General features: G+C 39.2%; 1 protein-coding gene across 1 annotated transcript; it reads left to right on the top strand.

Annotated features, from left to right (window-relative positions):
• Nucleotides 1-5,733: 5,733 nt before the first annotated feature.
• On the top strand, nucleotides 5,734-6,147 carry LOC145625091 (uncharacterized). Its single transcript, XM_081678174.1, has one exon. It carries the CDS (start codon nucleotides 5,734-5,736, stop codon nucleotides 6,145-6,147), a length of 414 nt encoding a protein of 137 aa, XP_081534300.1.
• The last annotated feature ends 10,718 nt before the right edge of the window (nucleotides 6,148-16,865 follow it).

The raw sequence follows: 16,865 nt of genomic DNA, 5'->3' as shown, positions 1-16,865 counted from the left end.
AACAAGCTCATCAAATTTTTACAAATATTAGTCAACCTTAGTACACCCCTTAAAATGATCAAATATACTAGAAATATGGCATTTGTTGATCATTTAGATTACAATATAGATCTTTATCTTTTTTTTTAATTATGATTCTCATATTGCTCATCTTTAAAGGATAATTAGTCTTTGTTTAAAAAGAATGATTGTCTCCAAACGTAAAATCCAAGAAATGATTAAATCATTTTCTCGGTTTTATCATTCACTATTCTGTCTTTTTTTTGGTTGAGAATATTTTTTTTTTGTATCATACTCTTTTTTTAGAATGGTTTCTTGATTTTTCTTTCACTCTACTCTCTTTTCTTTTTGTTTTTGTGAGGCAATCATCCCAAGTAAGGTTCTCAGGATTCTCTTTTTAAACCAAATAAGAGGTAAATTATGATCCTAAGTAAAGGTTGACTAATTACAACTAAAAGATGGTGACCATGAAAATAGGCACATTTAGGAATGGGAAGATTGATGACGTCTTATCAATGGATGCGAACTTCTAATGACGAAATTTATGAGAATTAATGTCATTAGTTCGATTAAAAAGTATGTAAATGAATCATCATAATCGAAAACAGTATCGCGCGCAATTTTCTATCTTGCGCTAAGGGGGAAATTGCAACTTTGCTTCGAGAGTAGTGCCTGCCAAACAGGTTTTTGTGCGCAATCGAAGACATGTTTTTGGATCTTTTTTAGACAAAGAACTATTAAAGATTTTTTTTTTAAAAAAAAAAAGAAAAGAAGAACAATAAAAAAAACAACTAAGTTAGACAACATTGTTTTCTTCGTATTACATTGCTCGTAAATGAGTCAAAGTTAAAGTTGAACAGTGGGCGTGCCTAAGACTCAAAGTTGCGCAGAAGAGTCATGCACAACTTCTGGACTTGCGCTTGGAGGGTGCGCGCGGCACCGAGTAGGTTCAACATTTTGTTTTTTTTTTTTTTTTTTTTTTTTTTTGCAAAAAGAACAGATTTTTTTATTTTTATTTATTTATTTATTTCCAACCATAGTGTTTTTACAAATTTTTAAAATATCTCCAGGTAACAAGTTGGAATTTATAGATTAGAAATGAAGCATATAATTAAACACGTATCCATATAGTCACATAAAAGGAACCATCGAAGCATACAATGTTATTCTAAGGTCAATGCCTCGATGTCCAAAGGTACATATCTTAAGAAACGATGCACAAATCAATCACTCAACGTGTTGACCCATGACATAGTCCTCTCAACAATTTGTTGGCGATATGGGTGGGATGATTGTTATTGATTTCGGGATAAAAGCCTAGTGTTGGCAACCCTTAGTCAATGAGTCAATCCCCAAGGGTTACAGTGTGCTATGATTATGCATGATGCAATGTTGCTTGTTTGATTTTTACTTTTGTGAAAACGGAAGTGTATAGGCTAGCTCCGTCTGAAATATCTTCCGGCTCCCAGGGTGCGCACTCATCGCTGGAAAAATGATTAGAGGGGCTCACCAGCCCGGTAAAATCGGCATGCAGGTATGACATGGTGTGGCTCTCCACAAAGGGGATCATACACCTATAAATAGAGGACAAAGTACAACGAAAAAAGGGTTGGACACACAAGTTATTACACTCTCTATATCTCTCCAAGTACACTTTCTCACCCTAAACACATTCAAACTTAGGCATTAGAGGGGGGTTTCTCGAGCCACCCCCAAGGGCAGTCCACGTGTGTTACGTTGTGCAGGTCATCAACGGGACCTTGCTCGTGCCAACAGAACCCTTTGATCCACACCTGGAACAATTGGCACTAGAAGGAGCGGAAAGATCATCTAACCTGAGGTTCACCAGCTGAGCAAGGGACTAGTTTATACACCGCCATGGCCGGAGAGGAAGCTGTGCAAACACCCGTATCTAAGGCTAGTGACGCTAACCAAACATCACAATAAACACCATCAGTAACTCTTGATCTAAAAGGATCAACTAAAAAACCCAAATTAACCATCTCACAAAAATCCAGTCCCACCGGACAACGTCTGCTGCGATTAAGGAAGCGGCGAAACCAGTCGATCCGATAGGATCCAGTTATTCTTTTAAGTTTAAAATTCCATTGACAGGCGCGAACAATGAACCCATCATCTTAACACTAGTAACCTAGAAACCACATTCCGTCAATATGTCATCCATTATGCAGAATCTCTCTAAGTGAAGTAAAGAGCAGCTGGAAGCGATGGCAATGGTTCTTACCAATTCAGTAAAGGGACGAGCTCTCCACTAGTAACAACAGCTGCAGAGCCAGCGGTAAAGAAGACAACACCCATAACTTTCACCCCGGACCAAAAAGAGCTAGTCCAGCTGAGGAAGAAGGTGCTGGAACGAGAAGCTCGAAATCTGAACAGAGAATGGAGTGTAGATGAGGCAACCCAAGCTAGAGGCAGCCCGGAGAGATGAGTCACTCGTAGCAGGTCAACAGTCTCTAAGAGAGCACCAAGTTTGGACAGGGAGAAACGAGCGCGAATTCAGGTCATTCCAGATGATTCCCCATTTTGCAGAAAGATTCTAGAAGAGCCGATAGAGAAAATAAAGATGTTCAACTGCAAGTATAGTGGAACCACCACACCTAAGAACCATGTGTCAGCATTTGAAAACCACATGGTGCTTTACACCATGACGAATTCAGTCTGGTGTGTAAGGAATTTCCGCCTACCTTGGAAGGATTGGGAGCAGAATGGTACGGAGCCATTCCGAAAGGATCTATATACTTTATAACCAGTTGAAGAGAATGTTCATGGAGCACTTTGTCACCTTGGTGGATCAAACCAAAATGACCACCGAGTTGATGTACTTGGTTCAACACCTTCCCAAACATGAGCCAAGAGGTAGCGCTACAGGAAATGCAGAGCGGTTTGTTACTAGGATCACCATTTAGAGCCTATATGGGGCGGAAGAGCCTCTAAACACTGGTTGAAGTGTTGGGAAAAGCGCATGAGTTCATAAAAGCAAATGAAACGGATAGGGCAATGCTGAACAAGAAAGCACCTATCGACCTAGTTAAGCTGGCAGAAGTCACTCAGGCTGATAGTATAGCCAAGGTTGACCAGCCCAACAGAGTTGAGCAAGGTCGGAGGGATACAAACAGAGCGGTCGGGGTGGGATGGTCGGATTAGAAATGAGGAGGCAGACCGGGAAGGTTTGACCACTGCACCCCGCTCACTCATTCGAGATCTCATATTTTCAGCGTGAACAAAGCTGATGACAAATGGCAGAGGCCACCTAGAATGGTGAACAAAAAATCGCGACCCCAATAAGTGGTGTGATTTCCACAAGGACTACGACCATACTATTGATGAATGTACCCACTTGAAAGACATAATAGAGGACTTAGTCCGGACAGGATATTTGAATCGGTTCAAGCAACATTCTGAACCTTCCAGGAGAAGAGAAGAAGATAGGTCTGGCCATGACCGTAGAGGAGGTCACCGAGGTCAAGTTGAGGGTAGAGACCGAGACAGCAAGCCATAGGGCCGAGTATATGTAATCAATGGGGGACCAGTGCATGGTGTGATCGTGAATAAAGAACGGGCTGACCTGCGAGCAATGATTCACTAGATCAATTACAATGAGAAGTGCAGGTGGTCGCCTCTCCCCTCGCAACCGCGAGCTACATTGGATGAGCATGACCAAAAGGCATTGTCTACCCTCATGATGACCCTCTAGTAGTGACAATGAGAATAAAAAATTGGGAGGTGGATAGAGTACTGATAGATGGTGGCAGCGCAGCCAACAACATATAAATCAGCGCGTTCAAGGAGCTGAAGTTGGACAAGAGGGACCAGAAAAAGGTAGGTTATGAAGTCAGCGGGTTTAACGGGTCCGGGCTAATCCTAGAAGGTATACTCAAACTGTTAGTCCGAGTAGGAGAAAGGTCAAGTAGACGTGATGTCCGAGCAGAATTCATGGTGATAGATTCCCCATCACCCCCACAATGAGATCATGGGAAGTCCGTTCATCCACAAGAGAGGCGGAGTGGTTTCCACCTACCATCTAGCCATGGCATACACAACCAATGAGGGGCGATCAGCTTAACTTAGGGGAAGCCAAAAGACAGCTCAACAATGTTATGTAACATCCCTTAAGCATCCTACTAGGACCAGGAAGCAACCAAGATCAAAGCCCAGGTTCGCTGAGCATGTTGCAAGAAAATCAAGGAAGAGGAAGCGGGAAGAGTATCACAGGGAAATAGACAAGCAGAACTTAGTTATGGAAAACTTTGAGCCCGTAAAAGAAGAGGTAGCTATACCACTTCCCAGCGGGGAGCATGTAGCTGTCGAGCTCATAGAAGGAGACAATTAAAGGACTGTAAAAATTGGAAAAGACATCGACCTTAGAGTTGGAGTGCACCTCATTGAGCTGATGAGAAATAATAAAGACATCATCGCATTCTCAGTAGATGAGATGCCAGGAATTAACCCACTAGTCATGGTTCAAAGGCAGAATAAGAAGGAGGATATCAAACTGGTTAGACAGAAGAAACGAAGCTTCTCCACGGAGAAAAATCATGCAATCCTAGAGGAGGTGGATAAACTATTGGAAGCAGGATTCATATAACCTTGCGATTATCCGGAATGTCTTGCCAATGTGGTCATGGTCAAGAAAACAAACGACCAATAGAGGATGTGCGTTGATTTCACATATCTTAACAAAGCATATCCAAAGGATTGTTACCCACTGCCTCGAATCGACCAGCTGGTATACTCAACCAGAGGCCATGCCCTGCTAAGCTTCATGGACGCCTTCTCAGGGTATCATCAGACCATCCTGTACAAGCCAGACAGGAAGAATACTGCATTCATCACCGAAAGGGAAGTGTAAAATTACATAGCTATGCTCTTCGGGTTGAAGAATGTCGGAGATACTTTTTAGAAGATAAGAAAAAAATTACAGTTGTACATCTTTGCCTCATTCAAACAATCGCATTAGTTCTCCTGATCGAAAGACAAAAACAGCAGAGGCTAGTGTACTTTGCGAGCCACGTGCTGACTGAGGCCGAGCAGAGATACCTGCTGGTAGAAAACCTAGCCTTTGTGGTGGTAACAACAACAAGAAAGCTAAAACCTTATTTCGACGCGCACATAATTCAAATTCTCACAAATCACCCGCTAGAGAAAGCCTTACAAAAAATGGACGCTTCAAGTGGCTCTTGAAATGGGCCACAGAGCTCTCTGAATATGAATTTGAGGTAAAACCTAGGGCAGCCATCATAGCTCAAGCCCTAGCAGACTTCATAATAGAAGCCTCTTATGAGGAGAAAGAGGATGAAATTGGAATCTGGAATGTGGAAGTTGATGGATCTTTAGCCCAAACATGAAGTGGAGCAGGTATAATAAAAACATCACCAGAGGGAAATATATTTGAGTACGTCATCAAGTTCAAATTTAAGGCGTTAAACAACGAGGCAGAGTATGAAGCAACTTAGGCAGGCCTGAGAATGAGCATCACAGCGGGAGCAAGAAAAGTGCACCTGCAGACTGACTCTCATTTAGTCGTTAGTCAGGTGAAGGGGGAGTATGAGTCTAGAGAGCCCACAATGCTAAGATATACAACCAAGGTGCAAGAGCTAGTGGCTCAGTTAATGCATTTTCAGATAGACTTGGTCCCTAGAGTGGAGAATTCCCAAGCTGATGCGTTATCAAAGTTAGCTAGTTCCACCCTGTAAGAGCCTCACAAGGACAGTCATGGTAGAAGTCCTAGAGGAGAGCAGCATAGCAGAAAACGAGCAGGTGAACTGTATTGGACAGCAGCGAGCATGGTTCACAGACATACTAACTTATAAGATTCATGGCCTGCTGCCAGATGACGTGGTGCAGGCCAAGAAGGTCAAGAAGGATGCCCAATGGTATTTAGTAATGAATGGGGAGCTAAAAAAGAAAGGCTTCTCGAAGCCACTGCTAAGATGTATCCTAGAGTGGGAGGAAGCGAAGATCATTGAAAAAGCACTCTCAGGTATATGTCCTAACCACATTGGTGGGAAGGCCTTGGGAGTAGAAGTGCTCAAAAGGCGGGCATACTGGCCAACCCCAATAGAGGATGCATTGGCATACGTCAAAAAATGTGAAAAGTGCCAAAAGTATGCCCCAGTCATAAACTAGCCAGCAAACGATCTGACTCCGATTAATAGCCCAATCCCGTTTGCTCATTAGGGAATAGAAATATTGGGACCCTTCACCGTTGGGTTAGCAGGCAAGCAGTATCTCATAGTGGCAGTAGACTACTTCACCAAGTGGATAAAAGATGAGCCCATCAAGTATATAAAAGCAGTTCAAGTTAGAACGTTCATATGGAAGAACATCATAACAAGGTTCGGGGTACCGTAGTGCATAGTCTTTGATCATGGGTGCCAATTTGAATGTAACACCATCAAAGACTACTTGGAGGAAATGGGCACCAAATATGCAAGTGCCTCTGTCTGCCACCCGCTAAGCAATGGCCAAGCAGAAGCAGCAAACAAGATGACACTAACGGCCCTGCAAAAGAAGCTAGAAGAGCACAAAGGCCTCTAGGCTGACTTAGTCCCAGAGGTATTATGGGAAAATAAGACAACCGAGAATAAATCCACTAGGAAAAGCCCTTTCACCCCGGCATATGGGGCAGACGCAGTAGTTCTAGTGAAAGTGCAAATCCCTAGTCTGAGGATTTAGCACTACGAAAAGCAAGGAAATGAAAGACTCATGTTGGAGGAGCTGGACTTCCTTCTAGAGATGAGGTTAAAAGCATCTCTCAAGCTGGTACCCCGAAAGAGCAGAATTTCCAAGGCATTCAACAAAAGGTTCAGGCATCGAGAGTTGGTACCCGGAGACCTGGTTCTCAGAAGGACAGCAGCAGTTGGGAGAGGAAATCAGCTTGGAAAGCTGTCAGCTAACTGGGAGGGCACTCTCATCATTTATGAGCAGGTGGGACCAGGCGCTTTCCTCCTCACAGATCAAGAAGGTCAGGTCTTAAGGAATAGTTTTAACGCTGATATGTTAAAGAAATAATTTGTCTAAGAAAGCAAGTAGTTGAGTAGAAATTGGAGCACTTTACCTAGTTATGCAAGAATCTTGTTTAGCCAATATCATGTTAATAAAGGCAGTTCAACCCATTAAAATTAAATGAAATACAAGCCTCTACGTGAGGGGAATATTGCAATAACTTGTTTAAATATTGTATGCTTTAGCATCATACACTAACATGCAGAAAAAGCCATACAAGTGGTAAAAGCAGAAAGCACCATAAGATAGTGCAATAAAACAACATTAAGCAGAGGAGGGCACCTTTCCCTAAAAGTTCAACTTACCTGCTCAAAGTAAAACAAGGCACCACCTCGGGGACGCCTTAGGGGGAGGCCTAACACGTTCTACTTAGCCAGGGAAGGATGAATGAAATGTAAAAGGACGGGCTGAGCAAGAAACACTAAGGTTCTCTTAGTCCCACCCAGCTTTCCTCTTTTTCAAGGAGGAGAAGTAGAGGACAACTGATAAGCCCTTACAAAAATAAGTAGGAGGCATAAAACAATAAGTCGCAGCATAACAAACTTAATGACATAGACAAGTCACAGCAAAACAAGTTGAATGACCGACGAGGGGTGGAACTAGGTCGTTAAAACTAATCCTCCCTAGTTCAAACTAAATTTATAAATACTTAACCAACCTAAATACAAGTATAAAGGCAAGTTAAGGGTCGAACCCAAACGAATGGTAATGTTCAAATGCTTTCAATGTGGGCGCCTAAGCTAGGTCGAAGCCAAAGGTAAAGGGAAAACTAACAACTAACAAACAAAGAATCAAGGAAATAAAGCATTAGGAACGGGGATCAACAAGTAATCATGACAATTGTAGCAACTCGAAAACAATATGCAAATCAATGGTTGCGAAGACTAATGGTAAGAGAAATCAAAAGAGCTCGACAAGTAATCTCCTAGAGGTCTAACTAGCGCCAACTACGAGAGACACTAACTAGGAACGTCACAAATCAAACTCAATCGATAATCGCAAGCTACAAATCAATGGTATGTATCAATGTAGACTCACAATGCAATCTTGCATAATTCTCAAGGCCTATCGAATTCCACACATACACAATTTCCATTAATCACTATAATCTCAGCAATTAATCAACACAATTCCCAAATTAAGCACAATTGATCAATCATACAAGTTTTACACAATCCCTAGCCAAACAACTACCCTAACATCATCATCTAATCAATTAACAACTAAAGATATTAAGAATCAACAATATATGAAGAACAACTACACTAATTAAGCATCAAACATCAAAATCAATCCAAGCAAACAAGAATATTAAACAAAGCAATAAAATGAGATAGACTTAGAAATGCTCATTGATAATCGGGAAGACCTTTAACACAATTGTCACTATTGAATCTTAAATCTCTCAATCACCATTGAAATTCCTCACTTTCTCTCTCTAAAATCTACTCCTAAACTAACCCTAAAACTAGCTAGAGAAGCTCTCAAATAAGCTAAGAATATGATCAAAATTATTTCTAAAAATTTCTTGCAAAAATCGGTTAAATAAGGGTATTTATAGAGGCACAGAAAAGGAAAACAAACGAAGCCGGAAATAGGGAGGAGAGCTTGTGCAGGAAGAGGCGCTCGCCCTCTCCTGAGCCACGCGCGCCCTCTCCGATCTGGGTTTCTTTGTCTTCTTCGCCGCTTCATGCGCTCGATAGTGAACCTACAAGCTCTGGATGATGCATAATGGTAAAGGCAGCAAGTTAGAGCACTTTTGGTGGTTTCAACACCAATTCTTCATGGGAGCATGGCTCGAGAAAGAAAGAGCTAGAAATTGGAGCATCCACTTCCTTCCATCTTAAGCTTTCTCAATGCTATGAGCTTACTCCACAAGCATCTTCCAACTTGGAATATCATCACTATTGAGACTCGAACCTTGTACAATACCTACAACCACAAAAAGAGAACAAATAAAGAAGAAAAGACTAGAAAAACCATCAAAATGCACAAAACCACAAAATAAGAGAGAAAAGGTAAAAGAAAGAGAAAAAGCAGAAAATTAAGCATTTATCAAGAAGGAAAGCTATGAAAAGAAGGTAAAAATAACTTAAATGCTCATCAAATGTGTTCCATTTATGACTCCCATTAATTAACCCCAAGCTTATCTTTTTCTTGTCCTCAAGCAAAACAAAACCAAGGGAGAAATGATGAGCTTATTCAAAAAAACAAAGGAAAAAGAGATGAGACAAGAATATACACTAATTCACGTTCGTGGGAATCACGGTCAATTTTAGCAACAATTGACAAGCCATTAAACCCCTAGATCGCCCTAGAGGACGCGTAATGCTCTTGTAAAGGTTTCCAAAGAGATTGACCCATAACTCTTACAAACCAAACAAACAAGGCAAAGCACGAAAAAGAAACAAAAAGGAAAAGAAAAAAAACAACTGTTCATGAATGGACTTTTTGCAAATGTACAAGCATAAATGAATGCAAATCTTTCTAAACAAGTAAGGGAGTGCACGATCTTAGATATCTAAGGTTGATTGAAACATAGGATATGCTAAGTATAGAGAACTAAAGAAATGCAATTCCCTTTCATCTCAAAAAATTTTAGCACACTCCCCCAATTAGCTTCGAATCTACTTTTAGCAAACATCTCTATAGTTCCTCGAAGGAAACAGAAAAGAAAATAGATTTTAGTTTCTCAACATCGTGACTTTACATCCCCTCTCCTTAGGCTTTAACTCATAATGCCCTCCCCCGATATGTGACTCAACCTCTAGGCCAAAAGGGCTTTTCCAAAGGTTGTAACGTAAGGGCAAAAGGGTGAGGGTTGACGAGGGGAAAACTAGGACGTTATCTAATCTTCCCTCGGTCAAACTAAATTTATAAACACTTAACAAACCCTAATACGAGTATAGAGTCAAGTCAAGGGTCGAACCTAAAGGAACGGTAATGTTCAAGCACTTTCAATTATGCGTCTAAGCTAGGTCGAAGACAAAGGTAAGAGAGAATACTAACAACTAACAAAACAAGTAACCAAGGAATTAAAACACTAGGAACGGGGATCAACAAGTAATCATGTCAATTGCAACAACTTGAGAAGAGCATGCCAATCAAAGGATGTGAGCACTAATGATAATAGCAATCAATTGGAATCAAAGAGCTATCTCCTAATTGTTTAGCTAGGGCTCACTATAAATAACAAACTAAGAAAATCACAATAAAAATCAATCGATAATTGCAATTCCTAAATCAATTGTTCGTGTCATTAGCAATCACAATGCAATCTAGCGTAATCTGAATGCCTAATTGAATTACACACATGCAAACCTTCATTAATCACTTTAATCTCAACAATAAATCAACACAATTCCCAAATTAATCAAAATTAATCAATCATACAAGTTTCACCCAATTCCTAGCCAACAACTACTCAAATATCATCATCTTTCAACAATCAACTAAAGAAATCAAGAATTCACAAAATATCAAGAACAATTACACTAAACAAGCATCAAACATCAAAATCAATTCAAACAAACATGAAATTGAATAAAGCAATAAGGTGAGATAGAGTTAAGAATGCTCATTGATAATAGAGAAGATCTTGAACACAATAGTCACACTTGTATCTTCAATATCTCAATCACCATTAAAATCCTTCACTTTCTCTCTCTAAAACTACTCCTAATCTAGAGAGAGAACCTCCTAATCTAAGCTAATCCTAGAAAGAGAAAACTACTACTAAGCTAATTCAGAAAATAGAATAAAAGTTGGATCCTAATTATCCCTAAAAATGGGTATTTATAATTACGAGGATAAAAGGAAATTAAAAGAGAAAAGAAAATAAAATAAAAGGAAAATAAAACAAGAAAAGAAATATAAAAGAAAGAATAAAAGAAAATGATAAACAAAAGAAAACTAAATCAAAAGGAAAAAGAAAATGTAAAAATAAATAATAAAAGAAAAAGAAAACAAAGTCAAAAGGGGAGTCAGGCTTCGATTTTTTTTACTGCTCTTATAAGAGGGAATTGATCCCCTATTTCGCTCCATCACAGTCACGCACCATCACAACCTTTATCAAGCTCCATTAAGGCATCAATCAATCACTACCGTTCATCATCATCGTCTTCATCAAGCTTCATAGAAAAACGGTTCGATCTTCGTTAATTGCCATGTGAGAAGATCGTGACAGATTTATAGACACCTAGATGACCGCGCCCGCGATGGTCGAGGCCGTGCCCTCTCCAGAGCCGCCGCGCCCGCAGAGAGACCGCGGCACGTCTGCGGCTGCTTCCTGCCACAAATTGGCAGATTTGGTGCATTAAGCCCCGCGTCCGCTCCTCTCACCCCCGCGTCCGCGGGGAATTCCTTTTGATTTGGGGCTTGATTGAGTTCGATTGGGGTTGCTCGATTTGGGAGTTGATGAAGAGTGGATGCTGGAATTCGCTGCTGTGCGTGGTTGCGGTTGATGTAGGTTATGGGAGGCAGGGATTGGTGGTGCGGCGTTTGTTGTTTGGTGGTGATTGGAGGTGGTAGGTGCTGCAATGATTGGCTGGTGGGTGATGGTGGTTCTGGAAGGAGCTGGTGGAAGTTGGTCGTTTGTGCGGCTGTTATGGGTGTTGGCTGCTAGGTGTTGCGGCTGTTGTGTTGGCTGGGAGCAGGGGAGCTTGATGTGGTGAAGGATAAGAATAGTGGGGTGAAGGATATGTTGGCAGCGAAAGGGCAGTGAGATGGGATAAGACTCATTGGCTTGTTTTCGTTGTAACACTTAATTGATTTTGAAGCTAAAACCTCGAAACATCAAGCTTGAACATCAGAACTCTCACTAGTGGAAAAAAACTCATTCGTAACAAGCTATTTGTAACGGGAAAAGCTTTTCCCGTTACAATTAAGATATTCGTAACGGGCAAAATAGTGTCCGGTACGAATACTTATTTATTCGTAACGGGCAAAATAGTGCCCGTTACGAATATAATGTATTCGTAACAAGCACTATTTTGCCCGTTATGAATAAATAAGTATTCGTAACGGACAATATTTTGCCCGTTACGAATACTATATTACACGTAGATGCCCAAACTTGGCCCAAATAATGAGAGGAGCCCAATACTTGCTTTTTAGGGTTTCACCTCTCTCTCTCATTAGTTGCTCACTCCCTCTCTCTCTCTCTTCTCCTCTCCGCCCCTCCCCGTCATTCACCTCTTCTCCTCCCCTCCCCGTCATTCATCTCTCCTCTTCTTCCCTCCCCTCTCCAATACTTGAGTAGCGATTGCGTTCATATTGAGACGAGCAAATTGACCGGCGGCTTAATAAAAGAGCTCCCAAGCGGCGTCGTTTTGGGCGGAGGTGTAACCGGCGGTGACATAACTCTTGCTCGAAAACCCACTCCGGTTCGACCAGGGTCCGAACCCGGTTTGCGTCGATTGTTGCGACGTTGAGAACAACCAAGCCCGTAGGCTTCTTTATCTTTAAATCTAAGTCGTTGAACAAACTCATGCTAGGTAAGATTTTTCTCTTTGTAATCCTCAAATATTAAGTTGGAAGATTTATCAGTTTGAATGTGGTAAACGATGATTGTCTGAGTTGATTAAACTTTATTTTTTGAAATGTATGTTGTTTTTAATTGATTTAAGTTTCTAGATACTTGATTTTTGGGATATTTTGTGCTGATTTTTTGCAATTTGGGGTTTAATTTTAATTTAATGGTGAAGAAGTTAACAATTTTCCCCAATTTGATTTTGAACAGAAGGAAAGAAAGCGAAATTGACATGGAAGAATCTCGAGAAAGGTATTGATTTGATTTAATTGAATTTGATTTGGCTTTTGAACATATATCGGGGGATCATCCCTAATTTCCAGTATGTTTGATTGAATTTGACTTTTGAACCTTGGAATTTGTTAATTTTAGGGTTTTTTTGAATAATAATATGAGTCAAATGTTTAAAATATACTGCGTTATATTTGTTTATTATATTGTATTAATAGTGCATAATCGACCTATAAATTGTTGTATCGCCTTATGAAATTGGTTAAATTGCCTTGTGAAATCAAAAGTTTTTTTTTATTCAATTCTCCCTTGTCATCAAGATTTGTTTTTAAAATTTCATCGCATTCTATTTTTAAGGTGTCTATAAGGTTAATATTTGATTATTATCTATCATTATCTTTGATTATGTTCTATTTATATTTTTCAGAAATATAGTTGAAACAAACCTAAAAGATTTTACACGATAATATTTAGTGATAACTATTGAAAAGATAATGATTATAATTGTCAAGGAGGAATAGAGATGGTTATGAGCCTAATTTGATAATAGAATCACATATCCTTAAAATGATGTGATTTTTTTAGCTTTATATGATAATTTGACTCAAATTTGATTGCTAATGTATTGCACAACCCTTTATTGTTAGGATTGTACTAAGAAATTGGCCGATGTAGCTTTAGTTTTGTTGTACTTTCGACTGTAATGCTTACAAAGTATATGACTTTAGAGTTTGGTAATTCTCCTGTTTTGTGTTCATGAAAATAGAATTTGACTTGATTAAACCATTTTAAGAATTGTGATGTGAAATATCTGCTATCATCAACTTGTAAATTATGCCGAATTGCCGACTTGATTGTTTTGAAGCTTTCAGCTAGTGACTTTGTGTGTGGTTACCAGGCCAGATTAAATTTCTAAGCTACCATGCATAATGTTCGGGGAAAACTTTTCTTATTACGGAGATTCCGAAGTTTGCATACAGTTTCCCATGATACACTAAGTGAAGCCCTAAAGAGAAAGGTAGGTGATCTTGAAAAATAGAGGAAGGCAAGGAATCCGAAGAAAACTGAGGTTTTTGTTGAAGTTCCAGAGTCCATGTCGTTTTACGATACAGCTACCATGCCATTGATGCTTACCGCTGTTGGGGTTGCACTTTTTGCCAAACTTCTTATTATGGTAATTCCTCGTTTTCTTCTTTCGGCAAGGTTAATTATTTTCCTACTATTAGCAATGCAAGCATTGGTCTTTGTTTTATGCTTTCATGAGAAGATAGGAGAATTATTCCGCACAAGCTAATTTGAAAGCATAAATAGTTGAGTCACAAACTATCATTACTCTCAAAATCAAAATATCCATGTGAAGAATGAAAATGAAATTATTAATCTATTTCTCTCTCTACTTGCTTTGTGTTAAATTCTGAGTTTTTGTGGTATAATCGTGTTTTATCGTCATTGTTTTTGTGGGTAAAATTTAGGGTTTTTAATTAAGTGCTTGGTTGATTTTCTACATTGTTTTTCCTTTATGTTTGTGCCTTTGATATCTTGCTACTCTTTCCCTTAGCTCAAAGTAATACTTGTTATGTTTGTGCTTTTGATTTTGGCTTCAGTTGTTATTATTATTCTTATTTTTTTGCTGTATTCTCTTATGCACTAGCAGCTACTGTTCATCTCAGCCGCTGCTGTGTTGCTTCTGTGATTGTTATTGGGGAGTTATTTCTGTATGTTCTTCTTATTGTCGTTCTGTGGCTGTGCTATTGAGTGTTCATTTTCGTTTTATTCATTTCTGTCTCTCTGTTATTTTTGTTAAACAGTCAATCAGATGCATAATATTAAACACTAATTCCTTTATATGTTATGCCTCCTTCATGCTCCAAAAATCAGATTTGGCGTATGGGAAGATGTAAAATGGGCTGCACGTGTCCGAGAAAGTACAATATGACCCAGCTTGCCCTATTCTGCTTAACTTAACAACTGAGATAGTTGAAGAGAACAGGTACATGAGAAGTAAAGAGTTGGCCTTGGATACTGCATTTCTTATGAAGATGATGGAGTCCAAGCTGTTCTCCTTAACCCGGTCATGTTTTCTAGAAGATTGGTCGATGTCTGAACTACTGAAGTGTCACAGGAATTCCTGCACTATTATAATCCCTTGGTTTTATCATGTCTTGTTTCACTGTACATATTTAACTCCCAGTAGATCCCTAAGATTGGATTAAAAAATCCAAATAGCAAGCATTCTTTATTTGTAATGTTTTTACTACTTAAATTTTGATATTATGTTGTATTAATTTTTACGAAAATTTGTTCGGTATAATTGTTTATTTACAGGAACAAGTTTATTATAATAGGTTTTAATTAATATATTAATTATATATAAATACGTGCTGCTGAAATTTAATAAAAAAAATTTTAATTTAATGACTATTGGTAACGGGCAGGAGAGTTGTTAGTTACAAATAAGCACTTATTCGTAACGGGCATTTTTGTTGCCCGTTACAAATAAGTATTTAATTATATAACATAAAACCTTATTCGTAACGGGCATTTGAGGTGTCCGTTACGAATAATGAGTTATTCGTAACGGGCATTTCAGGTGCCCGTTACGAATAAGGACTTATTTTATAACAAAAAAGGCCTTGTTCGTAACGGGCACCTGAAATGTCTGTTACGAATAACCCATTATTCGTAACGGAAATTTCAAATGTCCGTTAAGAATAATGGGTTATTCGTAACGGACAGTGCCCGTTACGAATAATAATGGCCATCCGTAACGGCCGCATACGTAACGGACGCTGCCCGTTACGGATGGGCCCTTTTTGCCCGTTACGGATTGCCTTTTTCCACTAGTGTCTGAATATGACAAACTAAATTGTGTCTTATCCCGAGCAATCACCTATACAAACAACCGAATATGAGGGAGAAATAGAAGATAAATAAAATAAAATAAATAAAATGGAAATAAATTAAGTAAAAATAAAAGAAATAAAACTAAATCTATTAATTAAGGACTAAAATCATGAAAAACTAATCAAAACTAATCAAAACCCAACATGAGTTATTAAAATGGAAAACCAAGGAAAACTAAGAAAATTATATGAAAATATAGAAAGAAAATATAGAAAAATGACCTAAATATTATTCTTCTGAGCGCCATAAATGACCCTTATCAAGGGTAGGCTTAAAATTTAGAACTTGGTGGTACACCAAACCAATAACGATTTGATTTAGCTTATTTTAACGGTAGTATCTTTGTGGTTGATTCAATGCCTCTCTTTGGTCAACCCTTTCTTACCCTTGCTATTAGCTAGTGAGACCAAGACAGGATTTTATCTTTAGTAGGCTCGACGACGGCCTATCAAATTTTGGCGCCGTTGCCGAGGAAGCAAAGTCATATTGAATGTATTATTGTTGAATGAGTCTAAGTGTGTGTATTTGTATCATAATTTTTCTTATTTATTTTTGCTTAATTGTGTTCTTAACTTGTGATAGTGATTGCTAACGTTTTTCTTAACTTTGTTTTACTTTGCATGACACGAAAGAGTAAGCAATCACCACCTATTCCCGTTGATTTAGAGTTGAACACCTTGAGGGAAGTAAGGAGACTCTTGCAAGGCACTCCCAAATTCTCCATTGTCTATTCGAATTCAGACTCAAAAGAGGTTCTCGGAAACAACGAAGAAGATAACATGGGTGATAATGATCCTCCTCCTCCTCAACCGTTACTTCAAGATTATGACCACCCCAACGCATTCCAACTACAGAGTGGCATATATGTCTCTTCACTACGAATGCAAATAATTTTGAGCTTTCACCTCAACTCATCCATATGATTCAAAGTGATCAATTTGGAGATAGTTCTCATGAGTGTCCTTTTGCTCATTTGGACAACTTTCTCGAGTTGTGCACAACCATCAAGCAAAAAAACATTACGGAAGAGTTCATCCATATGCACATGTTTCAATTCTCCCTCAGTGACAAAGCAAAGCATTGGTTGAGAACGATTGAAGAGGGATCATTGGGCACTTGGGATGAAGTCACTTGAGCTTTCCTTGGGAAGTAATGTCCTCCAGAAAAGACCGCC

Source organism: Chenopodium album, chromosome 3 (assembly GCF_948465745.1).
Source record: "Chenopodium album chromosome 3, dcCheAlbu1.1, whole genome shotgun sequence".
Lineage (NCBI taxonomy): Eukaryota > Viridiplantae > Streptophyta > Magnoliopsida > Caryophyllales > Amaranthaceae > Chenopodium > Chenopodium album.
The sequence above is the reverse complement of the archived record's forward strand: the minus strand, read 5'-3'. Positions and strand labels throughout refer to the sequence as shown.

Bases quoted from the DNA above. Each gene is read 5' to 3' on its own strand.
- LOC145625091 (XM_081678174.1), top strand. From the start codon at position 5,734: ATGGTAGAAGTCCTAGAGGAGAGCAGCATAGCAGAAAACGAGCAGGTG.